The sequence below is a fragment of the Rhinatrema bivittatum genome, chromosome 7 (genome assembly GCF_901001135.1).
Source record: "Rhinatrema bivittatum chromosome 7, aRhiBiv1.1, whole genome shotgun sequence".
In the NCBI taxonomy this organism is placed as follows: Eukaryota; Metazoa; Chordata; class Amphibia; order Gymnophiona; family Rhinatrematidae; genus Rhinatrema; species Rhinatrema bivittatum.
The window spans coordinates 259,030,543-259,049,501 of record NC_042621.1 but is presented as its reverse complement, the minus strand read 5'-3'; the positions used below and the strand labels follow the sequence as shown (position 1 = coordinate 259,049,501).

General features: G+C 43.5%; 1 protein-coding gene across 2 annotated transcripts in view; it reads right to left on the bottom strand.

The window, feature by feature from the left end:
• LOXL4 (lysyl oxidase like 4) overlaps positions 1–18,959 on the bottom strand; it is a 95,648-nt gene that overhangs the window by 36,451 nt on the left and 40,238 nt on the right. For both annotated transcript variants that reach the window (XM_029610124.1, XM_029610125.1), the window contains exons 8-11: positions 17,949–18,103; positions 16,229–16,396; positions 9,356–9,518; positions 7,879–8,122 (exon numbers count right to left, since the gene is read on the bottom strand). In XM_029610124.1, the coding sequence (XP_029465984.1) occupies positions 7,879–8,122; positions 9,356–9,518; positions 16,229–16,396; positions 17,949–18,103 (730 nt within the window). The remainder of the gene's footprint in view (positions 1–7,878; positions 8,123–9,355; positions 9,519–16,228; positions 16,397–17,948; positions 18,104–18,959) is intronic.

Genomic DNA, 18,959 nt, shown 5'->3' with positions numbered 1-18,959 from the left:
CACCTTTATCTACATGTTTATTAACCCCGTCAAAAAAGTGAAGCAGATTTGTGAGGCAAGACTTGCCTTGGGTAAAGCCATGCTGACTTTGTTCCATTAAACCATGTTTTCTATATGACTGTGATTTTGATCTTTAGAACACTTTCCATTATTTTTCATGGCACTGAAGTCAGGCTAACTGGTCTGTAGTTTCCCAGATCGCCCCTGGAGTCCTTTTTAAATATTGGGGGTTACATTAGCCACCCTCCAGTATTCAGGTACAATGGATGATTTTAATGATAGGTTACAAATTTTTACTAATAGATCTGAAATTTCATTTTTTTAGTTTATTCAGAACCCTGGGGTGCATACCTTCTGGTCCAAGTGATTTGCTACTCTTTAATTTGTCAGTCTGCATTTAATCTTTCCACGATGGCCTTATCTTCTCTAAGAGCCCCTTTAACCCCCTCGATCATCTAACGGTCCAAATGACTCCCTCACAGGCTTTCTGCTTTGGATATATTTTAAAAAGTTTTTACTGTGAGTTTTTGCCTCTACGGTCAACTTCTTTTCAAATTCTCTCTTAGCTTATCTTATAAATGTCTTACATTTAACTTGCTACGCTTATGCTTTATCCTATTTTCTTATATTGGATCCTTCTTCCAATTTTTTAATGAAGATCATCTATTGGCTAAAATAGCCTCTTTCACCTCACCTTTTAACATGCCATTTTGCTTTCCTTCCACCTTTTTTAATGCATGGAATATATCTGGACTGTGCTTCTAGAATGGTATTTTTTAACAATGACTACGCCTTTTGCACACTTTTTACCTTTGTATCTGCTCCTTTCAGTTTTTTTCTATTTTTCTCATTTTATCAAAATTTCCCTTTTGAAAGTTTAGCATTAGAGCCGTGGATTTGCTTAATGTCCCCCTTCTAGATGATACTTTCCAATGAAGCCTGCAAGACATATGTGGTGGACAAATTCCATGCAAGATGTTAAATGCAAGTACAAGAAGTTTAAACTTGCATCTCAACTGCACAGGCAACCAATGTAACTTTAAAAGTAAAAGGGCAGCAAATTTCCATCTAGATCGACCAAGACCATCCTTGCAGCCATGTTCTGAACTACTTGAAGCCTTCATACCATATCACCAGGAAGACTGCAATAATTAGTGTTACAATAATCTAAAACCGCTATTACAAGATCATATACCATTGATTTTAATGTTTTAAAGCTCAGAAATTATTTTAATTGACTCACCAACCTTAAGCAACGATAGGCTGTTGCAACAAGTCAGTTATTTGACTTTCCAATGTCCAGCTAGAATTTAACTTGACCCCTAAGGATCTCACTTCATCTGTTGCTGTAACGATCACCCCCTCAATTGGTAGCTGATATTTGTTTCTACCAGGTCCCACATGCAATATTTCAGTTTTCTTAGAATTCAAGTTCAAGTAGTTCTCTCTTAGCCAATTGCTGACTGCGCACATACAATCTTTAAAATGGAATAAAACCAATCCTGGATCAGATCTCAGATGTACCAAAATTTGAACATCATCTGCTTATATAAAAGGGGTAAAACCAAATGACTGAATGATGCCCTTAAGGATGATAAATGCATATTAAATAAAATAGAGGACAACAAAGATCCATGTGGAACTCTACAATTTATTTTGCATAAACATGAACAAAACCCCTGAAAATATACAAATTGCAAAAAAACTATTATCCATTTCAGAATAGTTCCCTCTAGACCCAATGTCTGGCAGCGAGACACAAGAAGAATACCATGATCCACCAGGTTGAATGTGCTTGTTAAATCAAGTAGCACAATCAAAGCCATCTGCCCCTTATTCAATTGGGGCAGCACAGAATCCATCATTTTTGACCATCATGGCCTCCATGTTATACCCCCTTCAAAATCCATCCTGAGCCTTGCTGCCTAGCTTTTTCTGACCCAAACAGCAGATCCAAGGTGTGTCCCCTTTCATGAGTTTCACCCTTCACCACCTGAGAAAGACCATTTGTTGCTAAAGTTGAATGGAAATATTGCACTTGAGTTGAATCAAAGCCATCAACCTGAAAATTGAAATCCCTCATGACCAATAAATATGAATATATCAATGATAGATCCAATATAACTTCCTAAATTAAATCTGTTTTTACTTGTGATGATCCAGGTAGACAGTACCATAAAGAAATAATAATGGGCTCCCTATAATCTAACATCAGTTACAAGTTTTCATATACCTGGCCCTGATCTAAAAATATTCTTTTCAAGGGAAGAGAATTAGGATACATTATGGTTACCCATCCACCTTCTTCCTTACCTTATTACACATATGCAGGGAATAACCCTTAAGACAGGCTTGGGAAATGGCTATAGACTGTTTTCCCTTTAACCACGTTTCAGTTACACAAATAAAATCAATATTTCTATCAATAATTAAATCATAAATATACAGCCAATTCTTTGGGAATGATCTAACATTAATCAATATACACTAAGCATTCTTCTTTCCCAATTAACGCTCAATACTATCCCCATATGATAGTCTTAGATAATGACAATCAACTTAAATCCCTACTAGGTTTTTTTTCCCCCATGGGCAGCCTTCCCTTTATAATTCAAGGGCTGGAGCATAATTTCCCTTTCCTATCACAATCAAAATATTACCCATAAATTCAGTGGCATTAAGAATCTCTGTTCCCTCGATCTCCTGAAGAGGTTCCCAAAGAGGTGACCTGACCCTCATTGGCGAGCTGCAGCAGCGGCTCGTCTCGGCAAATTAAAGTCCCGATTCTGATGTCATAGATGGATGGGTCCAATAGTGGCATCCAACGTGTGGCTGGGATGGAGGGGGGGGGGGGCGAGATGTAAGGCTCGGTGTTAAGGCTAGCGATGGTAATTTGCAGCCACAAAACCCTCTCTCTCAACATCCCCATGGGTAAACACTTCAGGATGGCTCGTCTCAACAATTTAAAGCTCTGATTCTGATGTCATAGATAAGCGGGTCCAATTCTAACCAATATTCCTTCTAATGTTTTGAAGGGCATGTGCAAGTGTGCCCCACTGTTATACAAATAACTTTTGTAAGTGAGCAGTTTGGGGGCTCCCTGTTTGTATACCCCCCCCCCCCCCCCGGCAAGCTGTTTCCATCATAGATCTGCCACTTATCAGTAAGGCACCAGAGACCTGAGCTCCATCTTTCATCCTCATTCTTTCTATCAATTTTTCCTTCATTTCCTTCTCTTCTCACTCCTCCCTAGCTTTAGTCACATCTTTCAATTCTCACCTACCTTTTCACTTAATTTTTCTCTCTCTGCCCTTCCATTCCTATGTCTCTCATTCCTCTATCTCCACATCATCCCTCATTCATGTAATGCTCCTTTTCCCATTCTTACTCCAAGCCTTCATTTCTTTCTTTTCCAGTATCCACTTCTTCCTTTTCCCCCTTTCCCCTGCATCTTTCCCCTTGACTTTCCACCCTTCCTCTAACATCTACTTCCTGCCTCACCCTCTTCCAGAGCCAGCCGAAGTACTTGGTGAACTAAGCAATTTCCTAGAATGCCAAAATTTGGTGGATGGCAGCCACTACAAAATACTGCTGTGGGAAGGAGAAGCAGGAAAAGACCGAGTTGATCAAAGCCCAAGGAGTCTGGGCCCATCCCCTTACCAAAGACAGGACAAGGAGAACAGGCTGAATGCAGATCGAGCGCAGAGAGAAGGAATGGCCTTCCAGAAAAGTTGATGATGCAAGGAGAAAAGTAGAGGGGATGGACAAGCTACAGCCTCCACCTCCTTCAGCAAAGTCTATTCTTCCTGCTTCTGACACTATCCCCTCTGTCTGGCAGGAGTCAGTGAGTAATGTTTCTGTTATGAAACTGAAACTGAAGGTGGACCCTTAGTCCGAGGTAGAGTTGGCGCTACCTAAGGGAGAATAAACTTTCTTAGGTCCCCACCGTCGGAAAGAAAGGCCAGGTAAAGCAGACGTTGAACAGTTACTTCGCCACTGGAAGCCCACGGTCCCCCCAGGAGGAGCCCATAGGGACCCGAGCCACTTGGACTTAGGAGACTTCCTGAAGACTGAAGATAGGTGGACGCAGGCGCCTCCTGCAGGTCATGGGGTCCAGACCGCTGGTGCCTCCAGCAGGTCGCAATGCAGTCCGGAAGTCGAAGCCAGGAGAAGGGTCAGAAGCCGGACCGGTGGTCGAAGCCAGGAGAGTCCGTCCAACAAGAGGAGAAGCAGGAACCGGGAACAGAAGGACAAGACCAAAGAGAACTAGTAGCGGAGTCCAGGAGCAAGAAACAGGAACTCGGAGCTCAGGAACAACACCAACCAGGAGCCAAGATACCAAGGCAAGGTCTGAGGAGCAGACCTAGCCTTTAAATAGTAAACCAGCAAGCGAAGTTCCCCGGAAGGAGCTTCTGAAAAATCCAGTAGTAGTCTCTTTAAGAATCATGCTTAGCCGTGCAAGCGGCTCTAAGCAGGCTTGGTGGGGGAGGAGTCAGCGGCAGAAGGACGTCGGCAGGGACACGACCAGGCCTCAGCAGCGGCCACGGCTGTGAGTCAAGCATTGGAGCTGGCTGCCCACTCCTGCGGGCACCCCGGGAGTGTCCCGACGCTGCGGGTGAGTGTCTGGCCCTGGTTGCGGACTGCAGCAACTGACGGCCATAACAGTTTCATATCGGCCCTTTCCTCCTCTGCTATCTGCCGCTTTCCTCTGAAGTCAGAATGTGTTGGGCCAGTGGGTCCCAGAGACTATGGGTCCTGCACAATTCTTGCTTGACAAGGAAGTGACTGGCAGCGCTGCTCCTCCTGTGATTCTTACTGCTGGCCAGATGAGATCTTGGGTCAGGGTGGGAGTAGGCATGGTGGAGATTTTTATACTGGAGTTGGGGGGGGGGGGGGGGAGTGGAGATAATTGTGTTGCAGGGGCACAATGCAAACTGTTTGCCAAGGGTACCACTACCTAATACCATTGCACCAACCCCACCTTCTTCTTTCTCAACATCTACCCTCTTCCTCTTGCCCCCTCACCCTTCCCTGCAATCTACCCTTTGCCTCTTACCATCTTCACTTAGTTTCTGCCCCTCTATCTTTTTCCTCCTGCTTCTCCCCACCTCTTTCCATATCATCTGGGTCCTGCTTCTTCCCTCTACATTCCGCAGCATTTTCTCCCCTTGCCTCCTCTTCCCTAGCATTTGCTCCCCCGTGCTGCTTGGGCCCCCCTCTCTTCCCCAGCATCCTCCCCCTCCCCCTCTTGCCTGATCCCCTGCAGTGGCTAACTGAGCTGTTGGAGCCCATCCCACAGCAACTTCACAACCTGCAGGCCCGCAGTTTCTGCTGCTGACCTCACATGACGTTCACAGTGATGGAGTCCCAGATATCAATTCCGGGGCAGCACTGCAAGGAGGTTCTTAGCAATGAGGTCCTAGCTGATATTATTGTTACAAGGAAGCTCCCACGCCTGAGTTCATAGCAACCATTATTTCTTTATTCTTTACTGCTGTAATCTGTCTGAAATCACATTATAAAATATATACTTTTGATCTCTGCCTTGCCCATCCTTAATCTCTGGCATAATCGTGTTATTACTTTTTTTGCTGTCTGCCTCAGACTCCAGAGTCTTTGAGCCATGCCAGCAGCTTCTGGAGAACATTTCTCAAACTCCACACCTCTCCTCCTTTACAGCACTCCCCCACACCTCTTCAGTCAGCTTTCCGTCTAACTTAACTTCCATTACACTTCTGCCGGGGAGGGAAGCTTTGGGTGGGGGTGCCAGACGAGATGTGGTGGGCACCACTTCGTCTTAAGTGTACAAAATAAATCTAAGAAAAATATTGCTGAAAGCTTAATTTCCTCACATCCGTTTCCAGGAAAATATTTTCCAGCCTTTCCCTTAACAAGCCATGGGCATTTTTCAACATCCTGTGATCGCAGGAAAGGTGCTTTGAATGCCGCAGGTCATAGTGTTTAAAATGAGACCCATTGCTAGTCAGGATAAAAATTCCAAGCCGCCCAGGCCTCCTTGATGTGGCCAGACCAACGATCAGACACTTCTCGGCAGCACAAGTGCCGGATGGTGTTTAAAAATGACCCTTACTGTGCTCGGGAGTCCTGAACGAAAACCAACACCGTATTAAGGGAGGATCTCGGAATGAAAGGGGGAAAAAAAAAGGAGGAAGGAATGAAAGAGAAAATATTGGAGTTGGAAATATTGAAGGTGTGGGATGCCTTTAGAAGATTTTTGGTCAGCGATGGCCTAGCTGTCTGATGCTTAGAAGACGCTGCCCAGGAAAACAGCAATTTCAGGAATGGTGTGCACAGAAAAAAAAAAGGGCCAGGAGCATCCAGCAATGAGTGTTGTGTGATTCCTGCTCTCTGTTCATAATTGCAGGGGGGGGGGGAGTTGGAGGGGGAAGGATTGGTTTTTGTTTTTACCAACTACAAAATTCCAACTCTGCCAGAGTCAATTTTAAGATCTGGCTCTTTCCTTTGGAAGTGCAAGCCTTGGGCGTGATGACGACTTGTATTTGTGGAGGTGAAAGTTAATCAGCCCTGCGGGCTTGGGTTCTGGTTTTGTTTTTTTTCTTTTTCGTTTGTCAGATTCCTGCAGAATTCCAAAGTGGTCAGACGCAGCATTAGAAAAGCACATGACTGTGGGGAAACTCTAATCATTTTTCACAGTCACTTCTGGTGAAAGACTTAAGACATTTAATGTAAGCTGCCAGGACTTGCAGTTTCAGAAAACTGACAGGTTTCACGCACATCTTGGAGCCTGTCAGAAATAAGGCAAAGCATCTTCAAATGCTAACCACAATAAGTCTTGAAACCTCCTTGCTCACTCCGCCTTCCTTTTGGAAACCATTTTTAGCTCAATAGCTAGAGTTTTTTTCCACTAAAGGTGGGCTATTTATATCAAGTACATACTGTACTTTATTTAAAAGATGTATTGCCTGCTTTATTGTCAAATATAGGCAAGTAATAATGTGCATGAATAATCCATTACATACGCAATATAATACCAGTAAAAACCACCGAAAACAATAAAACAACAAAACAGATGCTAAGCAAAAAATCACAGCATTCAGCAAGATTGCACAATGGTAAAAAAATCACTGCTCCAAGACTGCCTCCAGTCCAGCTTTATAAAACCTGGCTGTGATATTAAAAATCTAGGGATGTGCAGAGGAACGCATATGTTGCATTCAGTATTCGTATTCGTCGGGGGGCAGATACGTTGCATTCGGCAAGGGGAGCCCTCGATACGTTCATGCGTTCATTCTTATACGTTTCCCGGCTAAAATTTAATTAACTACACCCCCCCACCCTCCTGACTCCCCCAAGACTTACCAAAACTCCCTGGTGGTCCAGCGGGGGTTCCTGGAGCCATCTACTGCACTCACACCATCGGCTGCCGGTATTCAAAATGGTGCCGATAGCCTTTGACCTTACTATGTCACAGGGGCTATTGGTGCCATTGGTCGGCCCCTATCACATGGTAGGAGCAATGGATGGCCGACCAGAATGAGATGTGGCGACCAGAATTGTACACAGTATTCAAGGTGCGGTCTCACCATGGAGCGATACAGAGGCATTGTGACATTTTCCATTTTATTCACCAATCCCTATTTCAGGTTTCTTTAAATTTTAAGGACAGCTTGTGTTTGCTGAAGCCAGCACTTTATGTTCTGGGTATGTGGAAAGTGATTAGATGACTGACATTTGCCCAGGCCTGTTTAAAAATAAAATCATAGATCTCAGCGGAATTAGTGCACACAAGTAAATTAAAAGTTATTATTCATACAAGTTATGTAAAAAAAAGAAAGCAGAAAAGAAGTGCGGTAACAGAAGCAACCTTGCTAGAGAGAAAAGTGGGTGGATATTTACCTGTGACACTCGTGCCAGATCCAACTGTGACGTCCATTCCTGGGTCTGAAGTCTGACCTGCCGATGTTGTGGATTTGGGAAGAGAAGCGCAGTAGCCTGCGGTATCCATATGGCCAGGTCATATAGTCGGCTGACTTAGAAAGACAGTTCTCCTCATGTGCACAGTACAGCATGTCGAGGGGGCGATCTTCAAGGTAGGCAGATTCCTGCACCAGATGGGCATTCATAACCAGGTCTGGAGCACCTGAAAGAGGAAAGATGAACAAAAAAAGTGCTTTTAAAAAAAAAAAAATTGGCAGCAAAGCTCTCCCTTAAATCACTTTCTTTTCACGGTAGGTTCACAGACCTTATAATCTTTTTTTTTTTAATTTCTGGTTTACAAGTTTTATAATATTACCGGAGTCTTAAAGATCCTGACAGGAAAAACAATCCTCGCAACTATACAAATAAAATAGAATATCACATAAAACAAGGAGAAAGCACCAGAACAAACTACCCATTCAGAAAATCGAAACACACGACTAAGAAGGGGGGGTGGGATAAGGAAAACTGTACAAAGAAATAAAAATGAGAAATAAGCCGACTGACATGCATAAAATGCAATACTTCACTTCAACCCCAATTTTCTGTAATGATATTTGTGGAGCTGGTAATACTCTTCTGTTAGAGAGGCAAGCTGTCATCGACAACCCAGCAGTTTAGTTCATTAGTACAAATGTTTTTCAAATAAAAATAATTCAGAATGATGTAGGGATGCTTGTACAGGAGTCCTAGATTTATGTCTTGGGGCATTTCTCTCTGGCCTTTGTCGCTGTGGAATTCTGAAAGGCGACTGTAGCCAGGGCCCGTTTCTTTCCCAGGTAGGTTACACCTCTCACTGTAATCCATTCCTGTGCAGGGTACTCAGCAACAGCAGGCAACTAAACTAAGCATCTTTTCCATGCCTTAGATCCAAGGACGCACTTAAAGACAACCTTAAAATCTGTGAGGCAGACCTCGACAGCAGGGAGGAAATGGCTTTGGATAGGGCCGGATGTAGGCAGAGCGGTCTCTTGTCCATCCAAAGCTTGGAAACCGAGTGGGCACGAGTAACAAAAGGGAAAGAAAATGAGAGAAGACGCTCCCACAACTCCACTGGCTGCAAGTTTCACCTGCATCATCCCTAAGTCTCATTTGCAGGTTATGGATTGATTTTATATCATGTCACGTAGTCAGATTTAGGTGCTGAAAACTCCTATGTCGTTATCAATGGGAGACTTCCAGATAGATGAGATCTCAGTGAGATTTTAGTCCTCTAGCCATGACCAAGGCAGAGGCAGCAGTGCAAAGCAATTACACCAGTGGGTTAATAACAGAAAACAATACACACAGTAACCAGCGTTTAAACTCAATAAAATAAGAACAAGGCTAGAGGCCAGGAATTACATTGAGGCTGGATGTTCTGAAGAGAGGCGCTAAGTGCCAGCAGGTGACTTACTGTCTACACAGGTGACTCCAGCAGAGAAACGCCCACCTCCCCGGGGACAGTGCACCACGCTGTGCTTCTGGCACTGCTGGAGGGAAAGCTCCGTTCCAGCGCATCGCACACCACTCATCACTACATCACCAGCCCCGGGCGTCCCTTGCCAATACCACGTTTCCTGAGGGAAGAAGATAACCTCCATCAAATCATGCCTTACGTGTCGTCTTGCCATTTCATATATTGCCATTTTCTCTTTTGGGCTCTGCATGCACTTCCGTAGTCTCCTTTTTCATAGTGTCATTGCAAGATTTCCCATACTGCCAGAAAACATCTGCAACCCCACCCCCACACGCTTTATATCCAGGATCTCTTTTTCTTCATCTTCAAAGCCCATCTGAATACCATGACTTATGTTTGAAATTTAGACATATGTTTATACATTTAGTAATGTTATAGGTCTTGTGAGTGTTTCGTAAGTTGTGTTTCCTTTGTATTTTAAACTGTTCCCCATTTTCAGCATTCAGGAAACAAGAAAAAGAGATGTGAATAAATAATTTTATTAAGGAAGGCTTTCACCAGCCTAACAGGCACTGCTACTATAGTACTTTTGCACAACTGTGTTGCCTTAATCATCTCCTTCTAGCTAGAACATAACATAAGAACACAAGAAATTGCCATACTGGGTCAGACCAAGAGTCCATCAAGCCCAGCATCCTGTTTTCAACAGTGGCCAATCCAGGCCACAAGAACCTGGCAAGTACCCAAACACTAAGTAGATCCCATGCTGCTGATGCTAGTAATAGCAGTGGCTACTCCTTAAGTCAATTTGATTAATAGCAGTTAATGAATTTTTCCTCCAAGAACTTATCCAAACCTTTTTTAAACCCAGCTACACTAACTGCACTAACCACATCCACTGGCAGCAAATTCCAGAGCTTAATTGTGTGTTGAGTGAAAAATAATTTTCCCGATTAGTCTTAAATGTGCTACTTGCTAATTTCATGGAGTGCCCCCTAGTCCTTCTATTATCCGAAAGTGTAAATAACCGATTCACATCTACTCGCTCAAGACCTCTCATTTTAAAGACCTCTATCATATCCCCCCTCAGCCGTCTCTTCTCCAAGCTGAACAGCTCTAACCTCTTTAGCCTTTCTTCATAGGGGAAATGTTCCATCCCCTTTATCATTTTGTTCGCCCTTCTCTACCTTCTTCAGTGCAACTATATCTTTTTTGAGATGTGGCATCCAGCATTGACACAGTACTCACCATGGAGCGATTCAGAGGCATTATGATGTTTTCAGTTTTATTCACCATTTCCTTCCTAATAATTCCAAACATTCTGTTTGCTTTTTTGACTGTTATAGCACACTGAGCTGATGTTTTCAATGTATTATCCACTATGACGCCTAGATCTTCTTCCTAAGTGGTAGCTAGCTTATAATATGGAACCCAACATCATGCAACTACAGCATGAGTTATTTTTCTCATCTGCATTTGGATGCCTAATGAACATAAGAACATAAGAAATGCCATACTGGGTCAGACCAAGGGTCCATCAAGCCCAGTATCCTGTTTCCAACAGTGGCCAATCCAAGTCACATGTACCTGGCAAGTACCCAAACATTAGATAGATCACAAGCTACTATTGCTTATTAATTACTGAAATAGCAGTTTATGGATTTAACCTCTAGGAACTTATCCAAACGTTTTTTAAACCCAGTAACACTACCTGCTGAAACCACATCCTCTGGCAATGAATTCCAGAGCTTAACTATGCACTGAGTGAAAAAGAATTTTCTTAGATATGTTCTAAATGAGCTACTTGCCAACTTCATGGAGTGCCACCTGGTCATTCTAATATCTTAGAGAGTAAATAACTGATTTACATTAACTTGTTCAAATCCTTTCATGATTTTGTACACTTCTATCATATCCCCCCCCTCAGTCATCTCTTCTCCAAACGGAACAGCCCTAACTTCTTTAGCCTTTCCTCATAGGTCAGCCGTTCCATGCCCCATATCATTTTGCTCGCCCTTCTCTGCACTTATCCAGTGCATCTATATCCTTTTGAGATGCGGTGACCAGAATTGTACACAGTATTCAAGGTGCGGTCTTCACCATGGAGCAATACAAAGGCATTATGACATCCTCCGTTTTATTTTCCATTCCCTTCCTAATAAAGATTTAACTACTCTGAATAATTTTGTCTCATCTGAAAATTTGATTACCTCACTCATCATATTCCTTTCCAGATCATTTATAAATATATTAGCACCGGTCCAAGTACAGATCCCTGTGGCACTCCACTGTTTACTAGGGGTGTGCATTCGGATTGACCGCATTAGTAAAACGCAACTCATATTTTTTTTTTACTTAAAAAATTGATTCGACATAAACGATCGGATTTCCCACATATCGAACATAGATATGTTCGATATGTGGGAAATCGCGATTGTTGAGCCAAAATAAAAATATAAACCCCCTCACCCTCCTTAATCCCCCCCCCCCCCCCGACTTACCACAACTCCCTGGTGATGGAGCGAGGAGTGAGGACGCCATTTCTGCAATCCTTGGCGAGAAGCATGTGACGTCGGCGGCACGTCGAGTGACGCCGGCGTCACGTGATTCCCGGCTCGTTCGCGCCGGACGGCTCGTTCGGCCCAAAAAGAACTTTTGGCCAGCTTGGGGGGGCCTCCTGACCCCCCCAAGCTGGCCAAAAGTTCTTTTTGGGCCGAACGAGCCGTCCGGCGCGAACGAGCCGGGAATCACGTGGCGCCGCGTCACTCAGACGCGACGTCACGTGATTCCCGGCAAGTTCGCGCCGGACGGCTCGTTCGGCCCAAAAAGAACTTTTGGCCAGCTTGAGGGGGTCAGGAGGCCCCCCCAAGCTGGCCAAAAGTTCTTTTTGGGCCGAACGAGCCGTCCGGCGCGAACGAGCCGGGAATCACGTGACGCCGCGTCACTCAACGTGCCACCGACGTCACATGCTTCTCGCCAAGGATTGCAGAAATGACGTCCTCACTCCTCGCTCGATCACCAGGGAGTTGTGGTAAGTCTGGGGGGGGGATTAAGGAGGGTGAGGGGGTTTAATTTTTTTTTTTGCACATATGTACATATACCCAACTCATTGGATTTTTTTTATGTCCATATTGGCCGCAAGTGGGACCCCCTTTCGGACATAAAAAATATGAACATAAAATTTTGCTCTGCACATCCCTACTGTTTACCCTTTTCCATTGAGAAAATTAACCATTTAATCCTACTCTCTGTTTCCTGTCTTTTAACCAGTTTGTAATCCATGAAAGGACATCACCTCCTATCCCATGACTTTTTAGTTTTCCTAAAAGCCTCTCATGAGGGACTTTGTCATACACCTTATGAAAATCCAAATACACTTCATCTACTGGTTCACCTTTATCCACATGTTTATTAACCCCTTCAAAAAAAACGAAGCAGATTTGTGAGGCAAGACTATTGCAACCATCGCGGCCTGACGGCTTCACTCCACCTACTTTTCTTTTTCTGCGACTCCTCCTGCTCCCTGTGGACTTCTGGCTGCCGTGGCGTCTGCCCGCCGTCCTCTCCGGCGTCCCTGGACCGGCTTGGGCGCTGCCACCCGCCATGCTCCTCAGGTACCTTAGGACACGAGCGCCGCGTGACCCTCATTCTTATTTCCTCTATGGCACGAACCTCAGGGGCATCCCCCTGTGTTGACGTCACGCTGCCCGGATATTTAAGCCTGGTGTTTATTGCTAGCCTTTGAATTAGCAAGGGAATTCCTACGGATGGGATTTGCTCTCCGTACCCAGCTATTCTGCCTCCAACTTCTATTTGGACTCTTTGCTGTTAACGAGGTACCCACTCCTCAGGGGCCTCTCTGCTTCTTTCAGGTCGCTATCAGGAACTGGTACTCGCTCCTCGAGGGCCCATGTTCCCTGGCTCGCTGCCTGTGTCCATCTCCTCTTCTACTTGGAAGAATTCACTACAGACACCATCTGTGAGTACAACTACCATCTACTCCTTAGAGCTGTTTCCCTGGAACCAGGTACTCGCTCCTCGAGGGCCTGCCTCCGTTCCAGCACCAGTGCCATCTTCCACGGAGAACTGCTGCGTGAGTACTTGCCGACGAGTCTCTGTGCCCAGGGATCTGGTACTCTCACCTCGAGGGCCAGCTCTCCCTATCTCGGGGCTTCTCCATACTGGGGACTCTGTGAATATCTCAGTTTACTCATTTTCTCAGTTCTTCTTCCTACAGCACTGCTACTGGAGAAGCCGCTCTTCCAGCGCCCTGAGGAATACTAGCCCAGCCGGGCTCCATCTTCTACTCACTACCACCACCTCTGGTGGCTTCATAAACTGTCTAATAAAAGATATAATCTGTGTTTGTGTGTCCAAGCTGAGCCTGACCTGTGGCCCCTCATAGGACTTCTCCCGTGGGCATGGTCAGCTGCCACAGTGTCCAAGGGTCCACCCAAACCCTACAAAACATAACAAAGACTTCCCTTGGGTAAATCCATGCTGACTTTGTTCCATTAAGCCATGTCTTTCTATATGCTCTGTGATTTTGATCTTTAGAATAGTTTCCACTATTTTTCCCAGCACTGAAGTCAGGCTCACTGGTCTAGTTTCCCGGATTGCCCCTGGAGCCTCTTTTAAATAGTGGGGTTACATTGGCCACACTCCAGGCCTCGGGTACAATAGATGATTTTAATGATACATTACAAATTTTAACTAATAGATCTGAAATTTCATTTTTTAGTTCATTCAGTACCCTAGGATGCATACCATCCGGTCCAAGTGATTTGCTACTCTTTAGTTTGTCAATCTGGCCTACTACATCTTCCAGGTTCACAGTGATTTTGTTCAGTTCGTCTGACTCATCACCCTTGAAAACCATCTCCGGAAATGGTATCTACTTAATATCCTCATTAGTAAACACATAAGCAAATAATTCATTTAATCTTTCTGCAATGGCCCTAAGAGCCCCTTTAACCGCTCAGACATCTAACGGTCCAACCAGCTCCCTCACAGGTTTCTTGCTTCAGATATATTTTTAAAAAAATTATTATGAGTTTTTGCATCTATGGCAAACCATTTCAAATTCTTTCTTAGCCCGCCTTATCAATGTTTTACACTTAACTTGACAATGCTTATATGCTTTTTCCTATTTTCTTCAGATGGATCCTTCTTCCAATTTTTGAAGGATGCCTGTAATCATTTTGCCTTCCTTCCACCTTTCTTAATGTGTGGAATACACCTGGACTGCGCTTCTAAGATTGTATTTTTAAAAATGTTCATGCCTGATATACACTTTTAACCTTTGCAGCTACACCTTTCAGTTGTTTTCTATTTCTTCATTTTATCAAAGTTTCCCTTTTGAAATTTAAGTTTTAGAGCTGTAAATTTACATATTTTACCCCTTCCAGTCATTAGTTCAAATTTGATCATGCACTGCTCAGTGACTGTCGGCTTTCCCCTTTGTTCTAGTTTAAAAGTTGCTCTATCTCCTTTTTAAAGGTTAGCGCCAGCAGTCTGGTTCCACCCTGGTTAAGGTGGAGCCCATCCCTTCGGAAGAGACTCCCCCTTCCCCAAAAGGTTCCCCAGTTCCTAACAAAACTGAATCCCTCTTCCTTGCACCATCGTCTCATCCACGCATTGAGACTCCGGAGCTCTGCCTGCCTCTGGTGACCTGCATGTGGAACAGGTAGCATTTCAGAGAATGCTACCCTGGAGGTTCTGGATTTAAGTTGTCTACCTAAGAGCCTAAATTTGGCTTCCAGAACCTCCCTCCCACATTTTCCTACGTCGTTGGTGCCCACATGTATCACGACAGCCGGCTCCTCCCCAGCACTGTCTAAAATCCTATCTAGGTGACGCGTGAGGTCCGCCACCTTCACACCAGGTAGGCATGTTACCAGGCGATCCTCACACCCACCAGCCACCCAGCTGTCTACATTGGCTAATCCATGTCACAAGTAACTGGCTGGGGGGCAGAGCTAAGATCAGACTCGAAGACCACTGGTCTGTACAAGTAAGACAGGGAAATGTATATAAGATAATCTCCATAATCAATGTTTTCCAGCCCAGTACAGAAGACACACAGCCATTCTGGTTTTCTGGAGAGCCTGAAAACCTGAATGGTTAGGGGGTGGGAGGAAGGACAGGATTGAAAACCATTGGATAGACTATCATCTCTATTCAGTTCTTTTGCAGACCTTCCTGAGTTAACGCTTTGTGGAGCACTGAATACACTCAATTCAACGTGAAAATCATTCATATTAACCAAATATACACATCCCTTTGCTCAAAGGATTTAAGGATCAGTATAGAAGAATAACTGTCTGTATTCTCCTCTGTAGCTGAAAGCTCAGAAAATAGACTTGATAGAATGATGAGAATCTGTGCTATGCTTGTAGAGGTCTCTAATTAAATGTGGTAGGCATTACAGAAATGTACTTCTGCAGTGGGAGTGTCACACAGTTGTGTCTTAAAAGTGTATGGCCTACACAATGATTGCATCATGCCTACACTACCTGTATATGTTTCAGAGAAATGGTAGATATATATATATTTATTTATTTTCTGATTTTTTACATGTCAAATCAGATTACATTCAGGTATTGTAGGTATTTCTGTATCCCTGGAGGGCTTATAATCTAAATTTGTACCTGAGGCCACAGAGGGTAAAATGACTTTCCCAAGGTCATAAGGAGCAGCAGTGGGATTTGAACCCTGGTTTATGCTGTTTTGTAGCCTGCTGCTCTAACTGTTGAGCTACTCCTCTACAACATAATGTACAAAAGGAACACAAAATTTATAGGGGCTAGAGGTTTCCCCTACTGCATTCCTATGTCAATATCACAAGTAGCTGTTTAATGATACACTTACCGTCAAGGCATGACTGGCAAAGCCTAGCTTCATCTGTCTGCACACCACCATGGCTTCATTAATACTCCAGAAATCACTGCACACGGCACCCCATTTCAGAGCTCCATTTACATCTGCCAGCACTTCCACAATCCCTTCATCATTCGTTCGTCCACCACTCAGACGCATCTGTACTCAAAAGAAAATGTTTCAGGAATGTTTGGCAAATTCCTATCCAGCTAAACCTACAGACAGAGGGAGAAAGACTACAAGGTTCACAGGTCTAGAATCAGTTGAATCTGCATATGAATGTATTGATAGGACTTTGAGAGAATGCAACTGTAGATGTCTACATTATACACTTGTGAGTTAGGTCACAAGTGAAAGAAAAGTATAGTGGTTACACTATAATGTAGTTTCTAGTGTGCATCAGAGATCTACCATAATTGGTAATCTATTCTTAAAGGAGGTTTAGAACTATAATAGTGATGGTGTTACAATGGCTACAATGCCCCAGAAAACCACAATGTTGTTACTGGCAGGTTGGTCATGGCTAGGTACTGTCCAGCAAGGTGGCAGGGACCCAGGAATCCAGATGTTTGGCCAACAACTTCTTTAGTTTTGGTAGTTGTCTAGATTCTTACAAAGCTTGGATATAAGACATGGGTGTGGGAGATGGGAGGAGGCTGGGTTTTGGATTACATAAGCAATCCTATATGCTAATCTACCCAGAAGGGTAGAAAGCTGAGGATGAAGAAAACTAACAAGCGGTTATGATTCTACAAGCGGTTATGATTCTACAGCTGGCAGCTGGGATATATCCTTGCAGTGTAAACAGAAATAACTGAGTAGATTGAATGGCCCCCCCACTGGTCTTTCTCTACAATGTTATTATGGGCCTGATTTAGTAAGGCTTTCCTCCCATTCTGCGTCTATGGTAAAAATGCTTAGTAAATGAGGCCCTATGTTTGTTAAATCTTCCTAGAAAGTGATTGATTTTGTTGCATTTCAGTAAAGTGCAGAATTGATATGCTTTATAGATTCCATTCCTATAAGGTTTCAAGTGTCAATAGCAGAAGAAAGATACATTTCTGTTTGTAGCATGATGTTTTGACTACATGTCCCAGGAGATTTGTGTCTAAGTGTTGTACTAGTAACAAGATACCGAGGCACATAGAATGTAGTTCTGCTGTTATGGATGACTCACTTCCAACTATGTTACATTCTATTGGCTTTCTATGACAGTAAAATGTATTTGCAGATCTGTAGACCAAACTTTTTCAACATATACTCTACTTGCTTTTTTTTCTAGTAATACTTGCCTGTTAGCTTAATAGGCACTAAATTCCTTATATTTTTCCATTTTATTTAAACTAATTTTTTTCTGTCATAGGAATTGTACAGAATGAGTATGGATAAAGCTATCTTCAAGAAAAATCTCTTATCACGGAAAAATCAAGGAAGCTTAAATTCATTGTTGGCAATCCTATAGGTAAAAATTAAGTTGAATGACAAGACTGTAGCATTGTATTTGCTTTAAGATAAATGTAAATCACAAACGATATATAATAGCAAGTCCAAAATAGGCATTATCTGTAAGGCTAGTAATGAAGCATGAGCAATAGTCCTTGGATAAAGATTGCAAGGTAACCCTAAAAATGGGTAGGCCCTGTTTACTAAAAGAAATATACAGAACTTACATAGCAAACTAGACTATGGTGCTTGCAAGAAAAAGGCTTACCTTACTACTGTAGCCCATCTGTGGAATATTACATCGCAGAGCTGCATCCTCTTCATGCAAGCAACCTTTACGACTTGCCTCCTGGAATCTGCACTCAGTGATGGATTTCTCATTCCCTGTGCATACAACCTCATTCATATGAATAGGACCCAAACCTAAAGCCAAGATAAAACCATCAAACTCATTCTCCAGTGCATTCAACCCTGAAGCCAACTTTTACCTAATGGATTCAACTTCAAGTCACATCTTTACATCAGGTGATCTTACCAAGGCAAGCAGGGATGGTGCTTCCATCAGGCAAACTAGACTGTTACCTAGAGCACCAAGATTTTGGGGTGGGATGGCAAATTCCTGATTGTATAAGGTCCAGAGGGTCAATACTGCCAAAGAAGGGAGTGCAGTACTGAATCCACTGCTGGCAACGCTGCTGATTCTGGTGGAGCCGTACTGCTTTCCCATTTACTAAGGCAGCGCTTACCATGCCAATAATTTTGGCGGGGCCACACTGCTTCAGAGAAGGAGGAGTGCCCCGCCGGAAATAGTCCAGTGTCCCGTGGCCAGACATTGTTCCCTTGGCCATGGGGGCTGAAGAAGGAGATTGCTGCTGCCTGCTACGTCAAGGAGGAAGTGAGAGAGAGAACATGTGTGTAGGAGAGTGAGATGAAGCATGTGTGCATCTGTGTAGGGGAGTGAGAGAGAGCATGTGTGTGCACAACTACCCCGTTACTCTCTGCTTATTAATCCATGACAATTTCAGGGCATCTGGAAATCAAAAGTTCCAAGGTATGGATAATGGGGAATTCTCTAAAATCCTTTTAATTGTTGGATGTTGTTTGATGTGTCTGTTTTGAAATATTGTATTGATGTTTGGAAGATTTGTATTTGAGTTTTTAATTATTGAATGTTATTCTGTTCATTAATTGTTTCAAATTATTATTTTTTTATTGGTATGGTTTTACTAATTTTGCTTTATGAGGAATGGTAATGTTTCTGTTTTTTACATTGTTGCAG